The 15,124-nt window shown below is 58.3% G+C and overlaps 2 protein-coding genes across 2 annotated transcripts; one reads left to right on the top strand and one right to left on the bottom strand.

The window, feature by feature from the left end:
• Positions 1–39: 39 nt before the first annotated feature.
• OST4 (oligosaccharyltransferase complex subunit 4, non-catalytic) lies at positions 40–1,309 on the bottom strand. The gene is made up of 3 exons (XM_058551609.1): positions 1,203–1,309; positions 940–1,077; positions 40–287 (listed from the first exon to the last, which is right to left on the bottom strand). Exon 2 carries the CDS (start codon positions 1,074–1,076, stop codon positions 963–965), a length of 114 nt encoding a protein of 37 aa, XP_058407592.1. The 5' UTR covers position 1,077; positions 1,203–1,309; the 3' UTR covers positions 40–287; positions 940–962.
• Positions 1,310–6,947: 5,638 nt separating this feature from the next.
• On the top strand, positions 6,948–14,831 carry EMILIN1 (elastin microfibril interfacer 1). The gene is made up of 8 exons (XM_058551600.1): positions 6,948–7,582; positions 8,542–8,667; positions 9,135–9,355; positions 10,447–12,366; positions 12,734–12,850; positions 13,302–13,319; positions 13,482–13,619; positions 14,038–14,831. The coding sequence occupies exons 1-8, from the start codon at positions 7,413–7,415 to the stop codon at positions 14,373–14,375; spliced, it is 3,048 nt and encodes a 1,015-aa protein (XP_058407583.1). The 5' UTR covers positions 6,948–7,412; the 3' UTR covers positions 14,376–14,831.
• The last annotated feature ends 293 nt before the right edge of the window (positions 14,832–15,124 follow it).

Genomic DNA, 15,124 nt, shown 5'->3' with positions numbered 1-15,124 from the left:
TGCCACCCCTTCCCTCCCTCCACAGCACAAGATTTTGGGACCACAAAAAGAAAAATCTATATTTTTATACTGCGGGGAGGGAGTAGAAAAGAAAGCAGCCCCTGTGCTGGGCCCTACTCAGTGGCAGCTTCTTGTTCCATAGGGTTAAGGAAGACTTTGAGGAAATAAAAGTTGTTTGGAAAAATCCAGGTGTAGTTGCTTTGTATGTTGTGATGGGTAGAAGGGATGAAGTGAAGTGTGAAGGCCCCTCACACCCTCCATCTTGCCTCAGACTATGTCCTGGAACCCTAGAAAAGAGGGGGAAAGACCTAAGGTAAGGAAAATGCTGCAGCTTTCCTCCGGGGAAATCCTTCAGGAATCAACTCCCATCCAGCCTGCTCCCCCTTTACATTTTTGACCCACCCTTAAGGTTGGTTTCCAAGCCCTTCAACCCCCACCCCTTTCTTCTCTATGACTTGGGTCTACAGTAGCCAACCTCTAAATCAGTGCCCCTTGCCCTGGAACGTGGAAATAGAATTCTGTATCTTTACAACCCCTCACAAAAAAAATTCTGCCTAAATAAAAGCCTAAACAACCTCGGAAAAGTGAAGACTATTTAAGTGGATAGCCCAAATCCTGATACTTGGATGACATCCTCAGTACTTTATTCCTACCGGTGTCAGTGCCTCCTTGTACCCACATCCCGGACTTGGGCATCTGGGCACCACATGAAGATGGGGCCTGAGAGGATTTAGGAAACCCACCCCCATTCTAGCAGGCAGCAGTCTAAGGGGGAGGAGGCAAGGCACTCCCTACTTTGTGCGGATAAAGGGGCCCAGTTCTGGACTGTATCATGCTTGGCCCGACACTTTCTGATTTGCAGTTTTGACCCTGCAGGCCCTGGCGCGGCCTCGCCACTGCACTGTCCGGGGACTGGGCGCTACAGCCCCGGACCGTTACCTGGGGCGGAGAAAGCGCCACTTTCATTCCTGCTTCTTGGGATTGTTGACGGCCACGTAGTGATACAGAACGACAAGCAGGAAGAGCGACACGCCCAGCATGTTGGCGAAGATGGCGAGCTGTACGTCTGTGATCATCCTGCAGAGAAGAGGAGGGACTGAGCCTCGGGCCGGCGCCCTGCTCGCCCAGACCGAGACTGGTCCCTGCCCCGCTGGTCCAGCCACTGCCGGGTGGGCCGTGAACCGCGCCTGCGTGCCTCTCACCTGATCAGCTGGGCTCAGCTCCGCCACGGTCTGCGCACCAGCTCGAGGTAGGAGACCTGGGCCGGAAGTTTGTAGGGCCAGCTCAGGCCCAAACCAGGCACTTCCGGCCGTGCGGCTCGGCCGGAACGGGCTCTCTAGCCGCGCCGTCTCGCCTGCTCCCCGCCGCGCGCTCGTAAGGGGCGGGGTCTCGGGCGGGGCTGCGGTGGCAGGGCCCGCCGTGGGGGGCAGGCTAGGCGCAGCTGGCTGCAGCTGGCGCGGCCGCGTACGCGGTTAGCAGCGCTGTGGCCGCCTCCCGGGAGCCGCAGAGTGGGCTAGGGCGAGGGTGCGGGGCCGGGCGGGAGGCTCGGCATGACCCCTAGACTCCGACCCCTCTTCCTGCCCCGGCCCTCTGCGCTGCTGCCCACCCTTCGCTTCCCGACCCGGCCCAGCCAGGTGCTTCCTCTGGGCCCTGCCCTCAGGGTCGCCTCCCTGGCCCGAGCGGCGGGGAGGGGGTGAGAGGCAGTGCAGAATGGGGACAGGGCTAGGGCGGCCGGGCGCTCCTCTCCTCGGCGCCAGCCTTTCTGCCCGACACCCGCCAAGTAGAACGATCCCGCCTGTGATCTGACTGGTGCCTGCCTTACCCGGGCTCCCTCCCTCCACCCCACCCCCGGAGGTGGGCGTCGGAAATAGGGCGGACCCTCCCGGAATCAAAACCCAAACCGTGGGACCTGGGCCAAGTGGGAAATCACCCCCCGGATGTGAGGGAGGGGAGGGACTGAGACAAGCAAGAGGGGTCGTGGTTTCGGATCTGGGTGTGGTACCGAGGAGAAAGAAGAAAGATGACTGTGGGTAGATGTCCGAGGGTCTCTGGTGAGGGGAGAGGCACCCTGGGGCTCTACAACCCTCTGCCCAGCCATAACCTACTCCCCGCTCACTCCTTGCTTTCCCTCAGCTTCACCATAAAAGGGAACGGCACTGAGCCAGGCTGGGGCCAGGGGCTGGGCTGTTCCTCTGGAGCTGTCAGGGGTAATGGAAGCCAGTTGCTTTGCGGTAGAGGGGGGCCAGGGCTCGGGGGACGCCTCTGCTTCTCTGAGCCAAAGAAAACTACAGGAGCTGCTATGGGGCTGGAACAGCTGGGTCGGGGGACCAACTTGCCGCCTGTGTGCACCGTGAGCTAGGGGTGCACTAGACCAGAATGGGCTTCCCTGCCCCGGAACCGTCAGCAGTTTGTCTTCCATGCCCCAGCCCAGTGCCTGAAGCTCAGTCTCAGCCTTTAGCAGCCTGTAGTCCCCTGGCCTCCCCCACCTCACCCCCCAGCCCCCACCCAGTATTTCCCCAAAATTTGGAATCCCAAGCCCATGTCCCCTCTAGATGGTGAATCCCCAGACTCCCTCATGTCTTCCTCATGTGTCCCTCAGCCAGCAGTCTGTTCCCAGCTCTGCTCTGGGAAAATGAGGGTCTAGGTCTTAAAGGATTACACACATTGTGCTTCATGTCTCACAGAAATTTGAAGCAGATCCAAGTCCAACCAGACACTTAGATCTGCTGTTGAAACAGAACTACACCTCTAATACTAGACCCTGGAAAGTAGATTTCTAGGCTGCAAATGACATGAGGGAAGGCCTTGGAAGTGCTTCAGATTTCCTAGGTTGTCCCGAAACCAACTGACCCAGGTATGAAGTACCCTAGACTGTTATAGCTGAAGGGGGCCTTCAAGATCATTTTATAAAGAAAGAAACTGAGGCCCAGCAGTAATTGATTTGACCAACGTTCTACAACTGGTTAGAGACAGTGTCACTTTGTCCTCTTTCCTCTGTTCCGTACTCCCCAACAGACTGTGGACTCAACAGGTTGTCCTAAGGTCAGGGACAAGAGGAACAGGGTTTGTTTTGGAACCATCCTGAAACGTCCTTCACCTCCCAGAACTTCCTGTGCCTAGGTCCCAGAACTTCCTGTGCCTAGGTCAGCGAGTCTTTATCAGCCTTGAATGGGTCATTTGGCCTAGTGCCTGGAGGAACTGAGATTAAAAATGGTCTCCAGGACTAAACTAGACTCAGTTAAGAATTAACAAAGCTTGAACAAAGCTTGGGTGGAGAAGTATGTGGGAAGTGAGACAGGCAAGCCTCATCCTGGGGGGAATTGGGGGAGAGAGAGGATGAGGGGGGGACAGGGACACGTGACACGTGTGGAGCCTAATCTCTGTGATTAGTGTGACATTGTCAAGGAGAAGACATGAGGTCAGGATTAGGTTCAGGAGTGAAAAAGCAACCTGACCTGGGAAAAGGGGACTGGGCCCTGAGTCCAAGGAGGTTGGTTCCTAAAGTACTGTCCCTGTGGGAGGGGTTGGAAGGAAAAGGAAAATGTGTGCATTTGAGCAGGAGTGGACTTTTGCTCAAGAGTCGCTGCAAGCTTGAATTACCATCTGGGTTTGCATGACTGAAGGCCCAATTCATATAATTTCCCTTTTCTTCCTACCAATATTCCATCCTCTGACAGAGGGCGTTAGACATAAAATGTGCCTTACTGCTGGTGCCCCCGGGCACCTGAGCTCATTGCTCAGTCGGTGATGGTTGAGTGAATGAGTTAGTTGCCTAGTACAGCCAAGATTTCCCACTGGCACTAGACCCTTGGAAATCCCCTGTTTTGGAGAGGCTATAAAATAGATCTTGTACTAGTGCTCCAGGGACTTAGCCTTTTTGGGTCTCAGGAATTCTCTTGCCAATTGCTTTGGAAATTTGTGGCTACCTGCCAATACCACCACTGCATTCTCTCTAAGCCTAGTCTCCATTGCAGCCTGCTTGCCCAGCACCTCAGGCTTCCCCAGTGAACCCAGATCTCATTTGAAATCTCACAAATATTCATGTCAGCCTCTAGGTCTTGGCTCCTAATTACAGGACTAAATGAAATGCAGCCTACTCCAATTGTATTTCAAAGCCAACATTTTTGACTTGACACACTTAAAATACAACAGATTTTTAAACCTAAGAGGGCAGGCGAAGGAATGGGTAACAACTAGGCAGTAACAAAATGGCTGGGATGACTTTTCAGGTTGCCGGAGGCCCCCTAAAGGGAAAGAAGAGGGGAAAGAGCAGAGAAAGAAAACCCACAGCAGCAGCCAGGGCAACCTGGAGAGGAAGTGGCTTCCTGCCAGGGCCAGAGCCTAGAACTGATGTGGAGACCAGGGACAACGCTGCAACCTTCTACTGACAGCTCCTTTGAAATTAGGATCTCCTAGGACCATATCCTTCAAGTCTCCCTGTGTGCTGATCCCCACACCTTTAAGGGGCAGCCACAAATTTCCATTTCTGTTGGTTCCAGCATCCTGTCTTTTCACCAACGTTTCTCCCCACCATCAGGATCACATTCTGGGCCATAGGACCTCAGAGGAGTCACATTGAAGATTTGGTCGCGTCCATTCTCAGCTTCCAATTACTGTCCTGCAAATGGTTCCCAGAATCAAGATCCACATTCCTACCATCTCTTGGACATTTATTTCCATTGAGATGTGTTACTGTCATCTTAAACTCAGTATGTCCAAACTAAGGTCATCGTTCTTTCCTCCAAACCTGCTCCTCTTCTTGACTTATCCTTCCTGGCTCAAACCCTGGAATCTTCTCTGGTGTCTCCCTTCATCTGCTCCCTCTACTCAGGAAATCACCAAGCAGTCACAGCCTTCTCTTCCAAGTCTGCATCACTTTGCAATGTAGAATTTGGAAGGGACCTTAGACACCAGGCAGACAACAGACTCCCAGTGGAGTCATGGGATTTGCTCAGAGTGATAACACTACTGAGAGGAGGAGCTGGAACCAGCTCCATTGTGCCCTGACCCCCTGCCCATTGCTGTTGCTGACAATGTCTTCTTTCTGCATGTGATTGACCCCCTACCCAAACACTCGTAATCGAAGCTCTTAACCAGTTATCTGAGACTCCTTAATTTTTCCACAATTGACTTCTCTGACTTTCTGTCCTTCTTCTTCCTGATGCAAATAAGAGCTAACATTTATTGAGTGTTTACCATGTGCCAGGCACTATTTTAAATGCTTTACATGTATTAACTTAATCCCCACTAACCTAGGAAGGAGGGTACTATTATTATTCCCATGTCACAGATGAGGAAACTGAGGCAGGCCACCTTCCCCAACCTGAAATCTCTCCCTGCCCCTTGTCTCTGTTCTTCACTCTTTTCCCCCCAACACTGTTCAGATTCTCTCTCTTCCAGCAGCTCTTCTCTGACTCCCCTCAGCAGCCAGCTGTCTCTCCCCTCCTCTTACCCAGAACATGCCGCATCCATTTGTCTGTCCCTCTTGGCACTCTGTCTCGGAACTTGTATCCCATCCCCAGCAGCCCCAGCTGCTCCTCACTAAGTCTTATATATGCTTTGCTACCTGGGCGCCTGCACAGTGCCCTGCACGCAGCAGTCTCGCGTCCTTTCTTTTTTTTTTTTTTCGTGAGGGAGATCAGCCTTGAGCTGATCCGTGCTAATCCTCCTCCTTTTGCTGAGGAAGACCGGCTCTGAGCTAACATCTATTGCCAGTCCTCCGCCTTTTTTTCTTCCCCAAAGCCCCAGTAGATAGTTGTATGTCATAGTTGCACATCTTTCTAGTTGCTATTTGTGGGACGCGGCCTCAGCATGGCTGGAGAAGCGGTGCATCTGTGTGTGCCCAGATCCGAACCCGGGCTGCCAGTAGCGGAGCGCGCGCACTTAACCGCTAAGCCACCGGGCCTGCCCCTTTCGCCTCCTTTCTGTCTAGTACTTCCGCTTCGCTCTCCCGAGTGTCCCCACACACAGGGAGACCTAGTCCAGAAGACAGTGCTGAGGGCCAGGTGATGAAGGGGGCCCAGCTGACGGATTCAGACATCTCCAGTCAGGCCGATGGCTGAATGTGACTGAGTTCCTTGCCTGCTACGGAGGCTATCAGACTTGCCTGCAGGCTAGGGAGTGACTTCCTTTGGCCCTGTATAGATGGGGCCCAGTTTACCTTCCTCCCTCCCCTCCCCCACTGATGGCTTGACCTACACCAAGGCAAGCCTGGGACCCATATTTATTTGGCCTTTTAAGAGACTCTCTTCTTGCCCATGTCATCTCCATGCTTGACAGAAAACTGCTCTCCCATTTCCAGATTCCTTTCTTCCTCTTCTGGCTTCTCTGAATTTCCTGCCTGCCTCAGTGGAGTCCTTTTCCTTCTCCTCCCTGGCCCAGTAGCCCTCTCTCCTCTTCTTCTTTCTGCCAAGTCATTGATCTAGGTATTTAGATTCTAATCTCAGCCCTGTTCTTGACTTGCTGTGTTACTTTGGACAAGTTACTTTCCCACTCTGGGCCTCAATTTTCACATCTATAAAAGGAGGTGGCTGGACTAGATGGTGAGTGATGTCCCGCTGAGCCTACAAGCTCCTTCTCCCTTTTATAGTCCTCCCCTCCTCTCCCCTCTAGGCTCCTCTCTCAGGTCTTCTCTCCCAGGGGAGGCCTGCCGTAGCCCCAGGAGAGCTGTGGCTCCAGCTCCTGTTCCCTGTCTAAGTGACCAGCCCTGGGCCTTTCCCCCAGTGCTGGCCCCGGCTCCACTCCATGTGGCCCGTCTGAGAGGCTGGCCCCAAGCCCGGCGGCAACTCCACATTTCTCTGTTTTTCCTTTTTTTTTCTCTCTTTCCCGGAGTTAACAAGAAGCAGATGTGGCGCACGATGGTTGGAGAGATGGGGGGAGGAAGGGGGAGGCTGGACCGCCAGCCAGACAGGGGGGAAGGGAGAGGAGTGAGCAAGAGAGGGAGGCGAGAGGCCAGGGCCCGCCCCACAGCCACTCTTGTGCCTCTCAACAGCCACAGGGGCAAAGCCCTGTCACCCCCAGGATCTGATCATTGGGGAAAACAGATAGGGAGAACAGAGGAGGGCCAGCTGGGCAAAGGGGCGGAGGCCCAGGAAGCAGCATCTGAGAGGGGCAGGGACCAGGCACAGGAGGCCGGGGGCACAGAGAACAAACTCCCCTCAGAAGTGGAGAAGAGGAGAGCGGAAGGAACCGAGGGAGGGACAGACGGGAGTGTGAGGAGGAAAGAGGAGGGGGAGAGGGGTCAGGCCAGGCGGCCAAGGAGGAGGCGTGTGGCTGGGGGCTGCCGGCAGGAAGCTGGGGACAGGACCCGACCGGCGCTGTCCCTTGGAGCAGCGGCATCCCCCGCACCAGGCAGAGACGCCAGTGGTCAGGCTGGGATGTGCCTCTGAGGGCCACCGCGGAGCGCCCCCACCATGGCCCCCAGCACTTTCTGGATCTGCTACCTCTGCTGCCTGCTGACCACAGCCGTGGGGGCAGCTAGCTACCCTCCTCGTGGTTACAGCCTCTACACGGGGAGCGGCGGGGCCCTCAGCCCTGGAGGACCCCAGCCCCAGAGTGCTCCCCGGCCTGCCAGCCGCCACAGGTAAGAATCTGGGTCCCAGAGGTGGGTGGGAGGGTGAGTCAGAAGGTGGGTATCCGGCCCCTGCCTTGGCTACCCTCTCCAGGGCTGTCTCCCCTAATACAGGGAAGAAGGGGAGAGGAAGCCCACCCATCAGGTGGCTCCTCACACGGCCACCTTCCTGCAGGGCGTTTCCAGGGCCCCCTGAATAGATAGGTCCCTCTGTCTAACCTCAGGGTGATCAGCTCCCATGTCCTCCCTGTGGGACCTGCAGTTAGGTGCCTGGGAAGACTATCCTGAGAGGCGTGGGCCAGGCCTTCCTGCCAGCTGCCAGCTGCGTACCAGCCTGGGATCCTTGGGCAGACCTTTTATCCCTTTCTAGGGCTTCCTCAGCCCCATCCAGTAATCCATGATTCTGACACCACTCTTGCCCTGCTCCTTTCGGCTCACCAGCTGGACCCAGATCAGAGGCCCGCTTGAATGGGGCCAAGAGTGTAGAACTGCAAGCCCTAAGGGTGGCAGGACTCATCAATGGCTTATTCTCCATTTAACCCTGAGCTGGATCCCTGCCTGCCCCATCCTCTCCCCTGAGGGGTGGGTGGAAGCCAGCATCCAGGGTATCACCTGAGGGACCCAGCTAGCCAGCTCACACAGGCCACACCAAAGTGTGGATTGAGACAGAAAGGGACGTGGATGAATGTGTGAATTCAGAGGCTCCCAGGACCCCCCCCAGCCATGAGGATCAACTTCTTGTAGTTGTGGTTTTCCATTCTGCGCCTCCTCTCCCCATCTTGAAAAGTCTTTATCGACTGCTGCCTCACAGGAAGGCGTGGGGGGAGCTGCCACTGCCAGAGCCCTGGCTCCCACTGGTCCCCGGGGGCCCTTCATCTTTTGACTGTCCCTCAGCTCCTCTGGTAGCCCCTGGGCCCTCCTCTGGGGCGTGTGTCTCTGGCCCTTGGGCCCAGGTGGGGTTGTGCCTGCAGGAACTGGTGTGCCTACGTGGTGACCCGGACAGTGAGCTGTGTCCTTGAGGATGGAGTGGAGACCTTCATCAAGCCTGACTACCAGCCGTGTGGCTGGGGCCAGCCCCAGTGTGCCCGCACCATCATGTGAGCCTCTGTGCTGGGGGATGAGTGGGTATTTGGTGGGGGTTGGGCTAGGGCAGAAGGCAGCCAGCCAACTCAGGGAATTCCTACAAAGCAGGGAGCAGGGGGCAGGACCAGGGGCTTCAGTCAGAGCCATTTTGAGGACACGCTGAGGCAACAGTTTGGCTGGTGGGATACTCAGGGCACACCTTTACCTAGGCCACCCTGCCAGCCCCCAAATGCCTTCTCTGGGCTGGGTCATGCTCAAGGAGGGGAGTTCAAGGTTCCAACACAGGACAAGGGGAGGAAGAACAGGGATTTGGCCCTTGGCCAACAAGCTGACAGCTGTCAACTGAGCAAGGCCACATGCTGGACAGTAAGGGGGACTCAGCCTGAGAGACAGGCTTTGCCCACCAGCAGCTGCCCATCTCTGAGGACAGGGGCCAGTACGTACAGGGAGGAGTAAAGAGGCCTCCCTCTGCCTCTCCCAGGTACCGCAGCTTCCTCCGTCCTCGCTACCGCGTGGCCTACAAGACAGTGACAGACATGGAGTGGAGATGCTGTCAGGGGTACAGGGGTGATGACTGTGCTGAGGGTCCTGCCCCAGCTCTGGGTCCTGCACCTACCACACCACGCCCCCAGCCCCGGCCCGCCCGCCCCAACCTCTCTGGCTCCAGTGCGGGCAGCCACCTGAGTGGACTAGGCGGGGAAGGTGAGTATGGGAGCTGCTGGGGAGAGAAGTGGGAGACTGTGATGGGCGAGAAATGTGGGGCCAGGCTGCCGAGGGAAAACCCCCAAGCTCCCAGTCAGAAGAAAGGGACAGAAGGGAGTTAATGGGATCCCTGAGATCCCCTGTCCTCACGCAGAGAGATTGAAACCGAGAGAAAAAAGGCAGAGGAGAATGTGCTCACACACGCCCACATGTGGCCAAGATACTTCCTAGTTGGGAACAGCTGCGGGAGGAAGGGGGAATTCCTTGTAGAAGCATGGTCCAAGGGGATAGACAATTGAGACTACAAGTCCTAGCATGCACTGCAACCAACTACAGGTCCCAGGCCCCTCGGTGGCCTCTGGAGACTGCAGGTCCCAGAATGCAGCCGTCCCTGTTGCCTTCCCGGGCCTGCTGGGCACTGCGGTGTGCTGTGTTTGCCTGCCAGGGAGATAGCCATACTGTCATTATGGAAACAGGAACTTCTGGCTGACTCGCCCACCATCCAGCTAGCACCCCTGCAGGCTTGTTGCAGAACCTCGTTTGTCCCTGTGGTGGTGTGGAGAAGTGCCACCCAGGAATAGCCACTGTTGGGGAGTCCACACTTCCTCCCTCACATTCCCATTTCACTCTCCCCCAGGGAGTGACATAGTGTTATCCCCATTTCACAGATGAGGAAACAGTTTCCATAAAGTTAAGAGGCAGCTCTGAACAGTGGAAGGACTTGGGCTTGGTGGTCAGATGGATGACCTGGGGTTGAAACTTGGCTCTGCCGCTTATTAAACTTGTAATCCATGGCCCACTTACCTAATCTCTCTGCTCCTCTATTTCCCAGTCTACAAAAAAGGAAGAGCTAATGGTCTCTGCCCACTGGAGTTGTTGTAAGGGGGAAAGAGCCACAGTACAAATTTGGCCTAGAGGCATTCAGTGAATGGAGTTTCCTTCTGTCCTTTCTTACCCAAATCACCCAGCTAAGAAGTGGCTGAATCAGCTAGGACCTCTGACTTCTTGGAGTTGGGGAGAGCAGGACCTAGGAAGTAGGCACTGAGCTTGGGCGTCGGCCCCTCTGCCTTATGCCTTTCCCTCTCTGCCAGGTCCTGGGGAGTCTGAAAAGGTGCAGCAGCTGGAGCAGCAGGTGCAGAGCCTGACCAAGGAGCTGCAGGGCCTTCGGGGCGTCCTGCAGGGACTGAGTGGGCGCCTGGCGGAAGATGTCCAGAGGGCTGTGGAGACGGCCTTCAACGGGAGGCAGCAGCCAGCAGATGCAGCTGCCCGCCCTGGTGTGCACGAAACCCTCAACGAGATCCAGCAGCAGCTGCAGCTCCTGGACAACCGCGTCTCCACCCACGACCAGGAGCTGGGCCATCTCAACAACCATCACAGTGGTGGTGGTGGCCGTGGGGCCCTGGACCCAGCCCCAGCCCCTCCCGGCCACAGTGAGGAGCCGCTGCGGGAGCTGGAGCGGAGGCTGCAGGAGTCCTGCTCTGTGTGCCTGGCGGGGCTGGATGGCTTCCGCCGGCAGCAGCAGGAGGACAGGGAGCGGCTGCGAGCCCTGGAGAAGCTACTGGCCTCCGTGGAGGAGCGGCAGCGGCAGCTCCCGGGGCAGGCCCTGGGCCGCAGGCCCCCTCAGGAATGCTGCCCTCCAGAGCTGGGCCGGCGACTAGCAGACCTGGAGCGGAGGCTGGATGTAGTGGCCGGCTCAGTGACAGTGCTGAGTGGGCGGCGAGGCACCGAGCTGGGAGGAGCAGCTGGGCAGGGGGGTCACCCCCCAGGCTACACTCATTTAGCATCCCGCCTCTCTCGCCTAGAGGACCGATTCAACTCCACTCTGGGTCCTTCAGAGGAGCAAGAGGAGGGCTGGGCTGGGCGTCCTGGGGGCCTGGGCCACTGGCTGCCTGCTGCCCAGGGCCGACTAGAGAAGCTGGAGGGGCTGCTGAGCAATGTGAGTGGAGAGCTGGGTGGGCGGCTGGATCTGCTGGAAGAGCAGGTGGCAGGGGCTGTGCAGGCATGTGGGCAGCTCTGCTCTGGGGCCCCGGGGGAGCAGGACTCCCACGTCAGCGAGATCCTCAGTGCCTTGGAGCGCAGGGTGCTGGACAGTGAGGGGCAGCTGCGGCTGGTGGCCTCAGGCCTGCACAAGGTGGGAGCAGCTGGGGATGCCCGGCAGGCCGTGCTGGAGAGACTGCAAGGGGTCGTGGGCCAGCTCCAGGGTCGAGTCGATGCACAGGACGAGACAGCTGCAGAGTTCACACTGCAGCTGAATCTCACAGCCGCACGAGTGGGCCAGCTGGAGGGTCTGCTGCAGGCCCGTGGGGATGAGGGCTGTGGGGCCTGCGGTGGTGTCCAGGAGGAACTGGGCCGCCTTCGGGATGGTGTGGAACGCTGCTCCTGCCCCCTGTTACCTCCTCGGGGCCCTGGGGCTGGCCCGGGTGTTGGAGGACCAAGCCGTGGGCCTCTGGACGGCTTCAGTGTATTCGGGGGCAGCTCAGGCTCAGCCCTGCAGGCCCTGCAAGGAGAGCTCTCCGAGGTTATTCTCACCTTCAGCTCCCTCAATGACTCACTGCATGAGCTCCAGACCACTGTGGAGGGCCAGGGCTCTGATCTGGCTGACCTGGGAGCCACCAAGGACCGCATCATCTCTGAGATTAACAGGCTGCAGCAGGAGGCCACAGAGCATGCTACAGAGAGTGAGGAGCGCTTCCGAGGCCTGGAAGAGGGACAGGCACAGGCCGGCCAGTGTCCCAGCCTAGAGGGGCGATTGGGCCGCCTCGAGGGAGTCTGTGAACGATTGGACACGGTGGCCGGGGGACTGCAGGGCCTGCGTGAGGGCCTTTCCAGACACGTGGCTGGGCTCTGGGCCGGGCTGCGGGAAACCAACAGCACCAGCCAGACACAGGCAGCCCTGCTGGAGAAGCTGCTGGGGGGGCAGGCAGGCCTGGGCAGGCGGCTTGGTGCCCTTAACAGCTCCCTGCTGCTCCTGGAGGACCGGCTTCACCAGCTCAGTCTGAAGGACCTCACTGGTGAGGGGGCAAGAGGAGGCATGGGATGCGGGGGACCCCTTTCAAGTCCTTTCTCCTTCTCCCACCCCACAGCAACCCAGCCTTAACCTCATCTACTTTCTCCTTGCTCTGCCCAGCATGAATGGCAGACCCACCACTGTCCCAGGGGTCAGTGTGTCCAGAAGAGATGATCCAAGGTCCCAGCTCCCCCCCCCCCCGTGCCCTGGCAGCTCAGAGAGGGCTGTGGGTGGAGGTGGGGGCTGCTCTGCCAGCCAGTATGCAGCACGGGCAGCAAGGGGCCCCATCGACCTGTTCATGGAGCAACCACCTTTCTGTCCTTTGGAAACTCCTTACGTGACTCTCCTTCAACTTAGTTTTGTCCCTGTAGGGCCTGCAGGTGAGGCTGGGCCCCCAGGGCCTCCTGGGGTGCAGGGACCCCCAGGCCCTGCTGGGCCTCCAGGACCTCCAGGCAAGGATGGACAAAAGGGGCCTATCGGGCCACCAGGTATGTGGGCTGAGATCCTTGCTGTATTACCACCCTCAGGGTTACCACCCCGCTGGGCAGCACCAGGCTTGACATTCCACTCTGAACTTGACAGAGAAGGGGGGAAAGGCAAGGAACTGGGGGTCCTACATGGCTGATAGTGACAAGGAAAGTGACTAGGAACTGGGACAGTCACTGATTGGCTAATTGGATATGGTGGCCTCACTGCTGTTTGGAAGACTACGGCTGAGCCTACAAGCGCTCTGTAGGGTGTGAGAGGCTGGGGGCTAGGGCTTACGGCCCAGCAGTTGAACAGAACAGACCCTATCTATTCCTCCTTTTCTTGATACCCCCATTCCTGCTTTGGAGTCTGCATAGCACCTAGCACAGCGGGACAGACTGAGCAGATGTTTGCTGAGTGACTTAATGAGAGCTGCCCTATTTCTCACTGCTCTGTTTCCTCTTCCCACAGGTCCCCAAGGTGAACAGGGTAAGTGCCTCTCATTAGATGCTGGAAGGAGGGGAACTGAACTAGGGGTTGGAGGATGGAAGGCCTCAGGCAGCCCTGGGGGTAGAGACCGTGGGGGGAAGAAGTGGGGCGGGCAGCTCTGCACTGAGCATCCACTCTGACACCCACCCTACCCCCACCCAGGAGTAGAGGGGGCACCAGCAGCCTCTGTGCCCCGGGTGGCCTTTTCAGCTGCCCTGAGTTTGCCCCGGTCTGAACCAGGCACAGTGCCCTTCGACAGAGTCCTGCTCAACGACGGGGGCTATTATGATCCAGAGACAGGTAAGCCTAGGAGCGGGCAGGCAGGGCAGTGGGGGAAACCAGCGTGACTGTTCTCTTCCTTGCCCCTTCCAACAAGGTGACTCTTTTCATGGTCTGGTTTGGCGAGACCCCTGTTCTTTCCTTCACTTATTCATTCTCACTATAGCTTGGGCTGAGGGGTGGGGTGGGGAGGGGAGGAGCCATAAGTTCAACAGCTCTTTATTGGGGGCCTGCTCTTGCCCAAGCACTGTTTCAAGTGCTGGGGATGGGTAATGAACAAAACCCCAAATTCCCTGCCCTCCTGCAGCTGACATTCTAGTGGAAGAGAGGAAAAGACCTAGCGGGTCCCTCCCTAGTCCAGGATTTCTGGGTGGGCTCCCCGATGCCTTCCTGGTCCCTGCCACCTGTTCCCCCTCCTGACTGCCATCCTTGTCCCCAGGTGTATTCACGGCGCCACTGGCTGGCCGCTACTTGCTGAGCGCGGTGCTGACTGGGCACCGGCACGAGAAGGTCGAGGCTGTGCTGTCCCGCTCCAACTTGGGCGTGGCCCGCATCGACTCCGGTGGCTACGAGCCCGAGGGCCTGGAAAATAAGCCTGTGGCCGAGAGCCAGCCCAGCCCGGGCGCCCTGGGCGTCTTCAGCCTCATCCTGCCCCTGCAGGCCGGGGACACAGTCTGCATCGACCTGGTCATGGGGCAGCTGGCGCACTCGGAGGAGCCGCTCACCATCTTCAGCGGAGCCCTGCTCTACGGGGACCTGGAGCTTGAACAGGTGTAGACAGGGGGCCGGGCCAGAAGGGCCCGAAGTGTCTATGCCGGCCAAAGAGCCAGCAGGGGCGGTGGGCTCTCCCGGGTCCCCGCCTGGGACCGGGCGCCGTCCTGGCACCCCAGCCCCGGGCGAGCCGCCGTCTCCGGACCCGCAGCGGCACAGGCGACCAGAACAATCTCTCCGCGGCTGGAGCGCGCCGGGTCGGAGACTCCGGGGTCCCCTCGTCCAGACTTTTGGCCTGATCGCGGTCCCCTGCAGGACCCGGACTGCAGAGGAGCCGATCCTCACGCCCTTTGCTCCCCAAACTGGCCCTCTAGGCCGATTCCCTGGGCTCCAAGGCTCTCCCGGATAGGCTCCGGCCACCACCGCCATACTAAACTATTCAGGAATAAAGACACTTGGTTTTTTCTAAAAAAAACAAAACAAAACAAAACAAACCGTCTGCTCCAGTATGTGTTCAGGGGTGGTTCAGGAGTGCACAGCGGACGGGGAGGGAGGAGCCCCGGGTTCCGGACCCCGCTCGCTCCCCACCTCTCTGCTGGGGGTGGCTCTGCCCACGCTTGCTCTGGACGCGCGGGCGGCGAGGTGCGCCGGCTGCTGAGAGCCCCAGCCGGGCCCCGCTCCCCGTCACGCCCGTTCCTCCCGCGTCCGCCAGGGGGCGTCGGGAGCCGAGAACTCCGCGCCGCGGGGCGTCGTCTCCCGTCACGTGACTGCCGCCGCTCACCTTGCGGGCCCCGGCTGCTCCGCGGCGGGGGCGG

The sequence above is a fragment of the Diceros bicornis genome, chromosome 12 (assembly GCF_020826845.1).
Source record: "Diceros bicornis minor isolate mBicDic1 chromosome 12, mDicBic1.mat.cur, whole genome shotgun sequence".
NCBI lineage: Eukaryota > Metazoa > Chordata > Mammalia > Perissodactyla > Rhinocerotidae > Diceros > Diceros bicornis.
This window is presented reverse-complemented; position numbering and strand designations above follow the sequence as displayed.

Bases quoted from the DNA above. Each gene is read 5' to 3' on its own strand.
- OST4 (XM_058551609.1), bottom strand. From the start codon at position 1,076: ATGATCACAGACGTACAGCTCGCCATCTTCGCCAACATGCTGGGCGTG.
- EMILIN1 (XM_058551600.1), top strand. From the start codon at position 7,413: ATGGCCCCCAGCACTTTCTGGATCTGCTACCTCTGCTGCCTGCTGACC. The intron at 7,583-8,541 runs GTAAGAATCTGG...TTGTGCCTGCAG, and splicing joins CGGCCTGCCAGCCGCCACAG to GAACTGGTGTGCCTACGTGG. The intron at 12,367-12,733 runs GTGAGGGGGCAA...TTGTCCCTGTAG, and splicing joins CAGTCTGAAGGACCTCACTG to GGCCTGCAGGTGAGGCTGGG.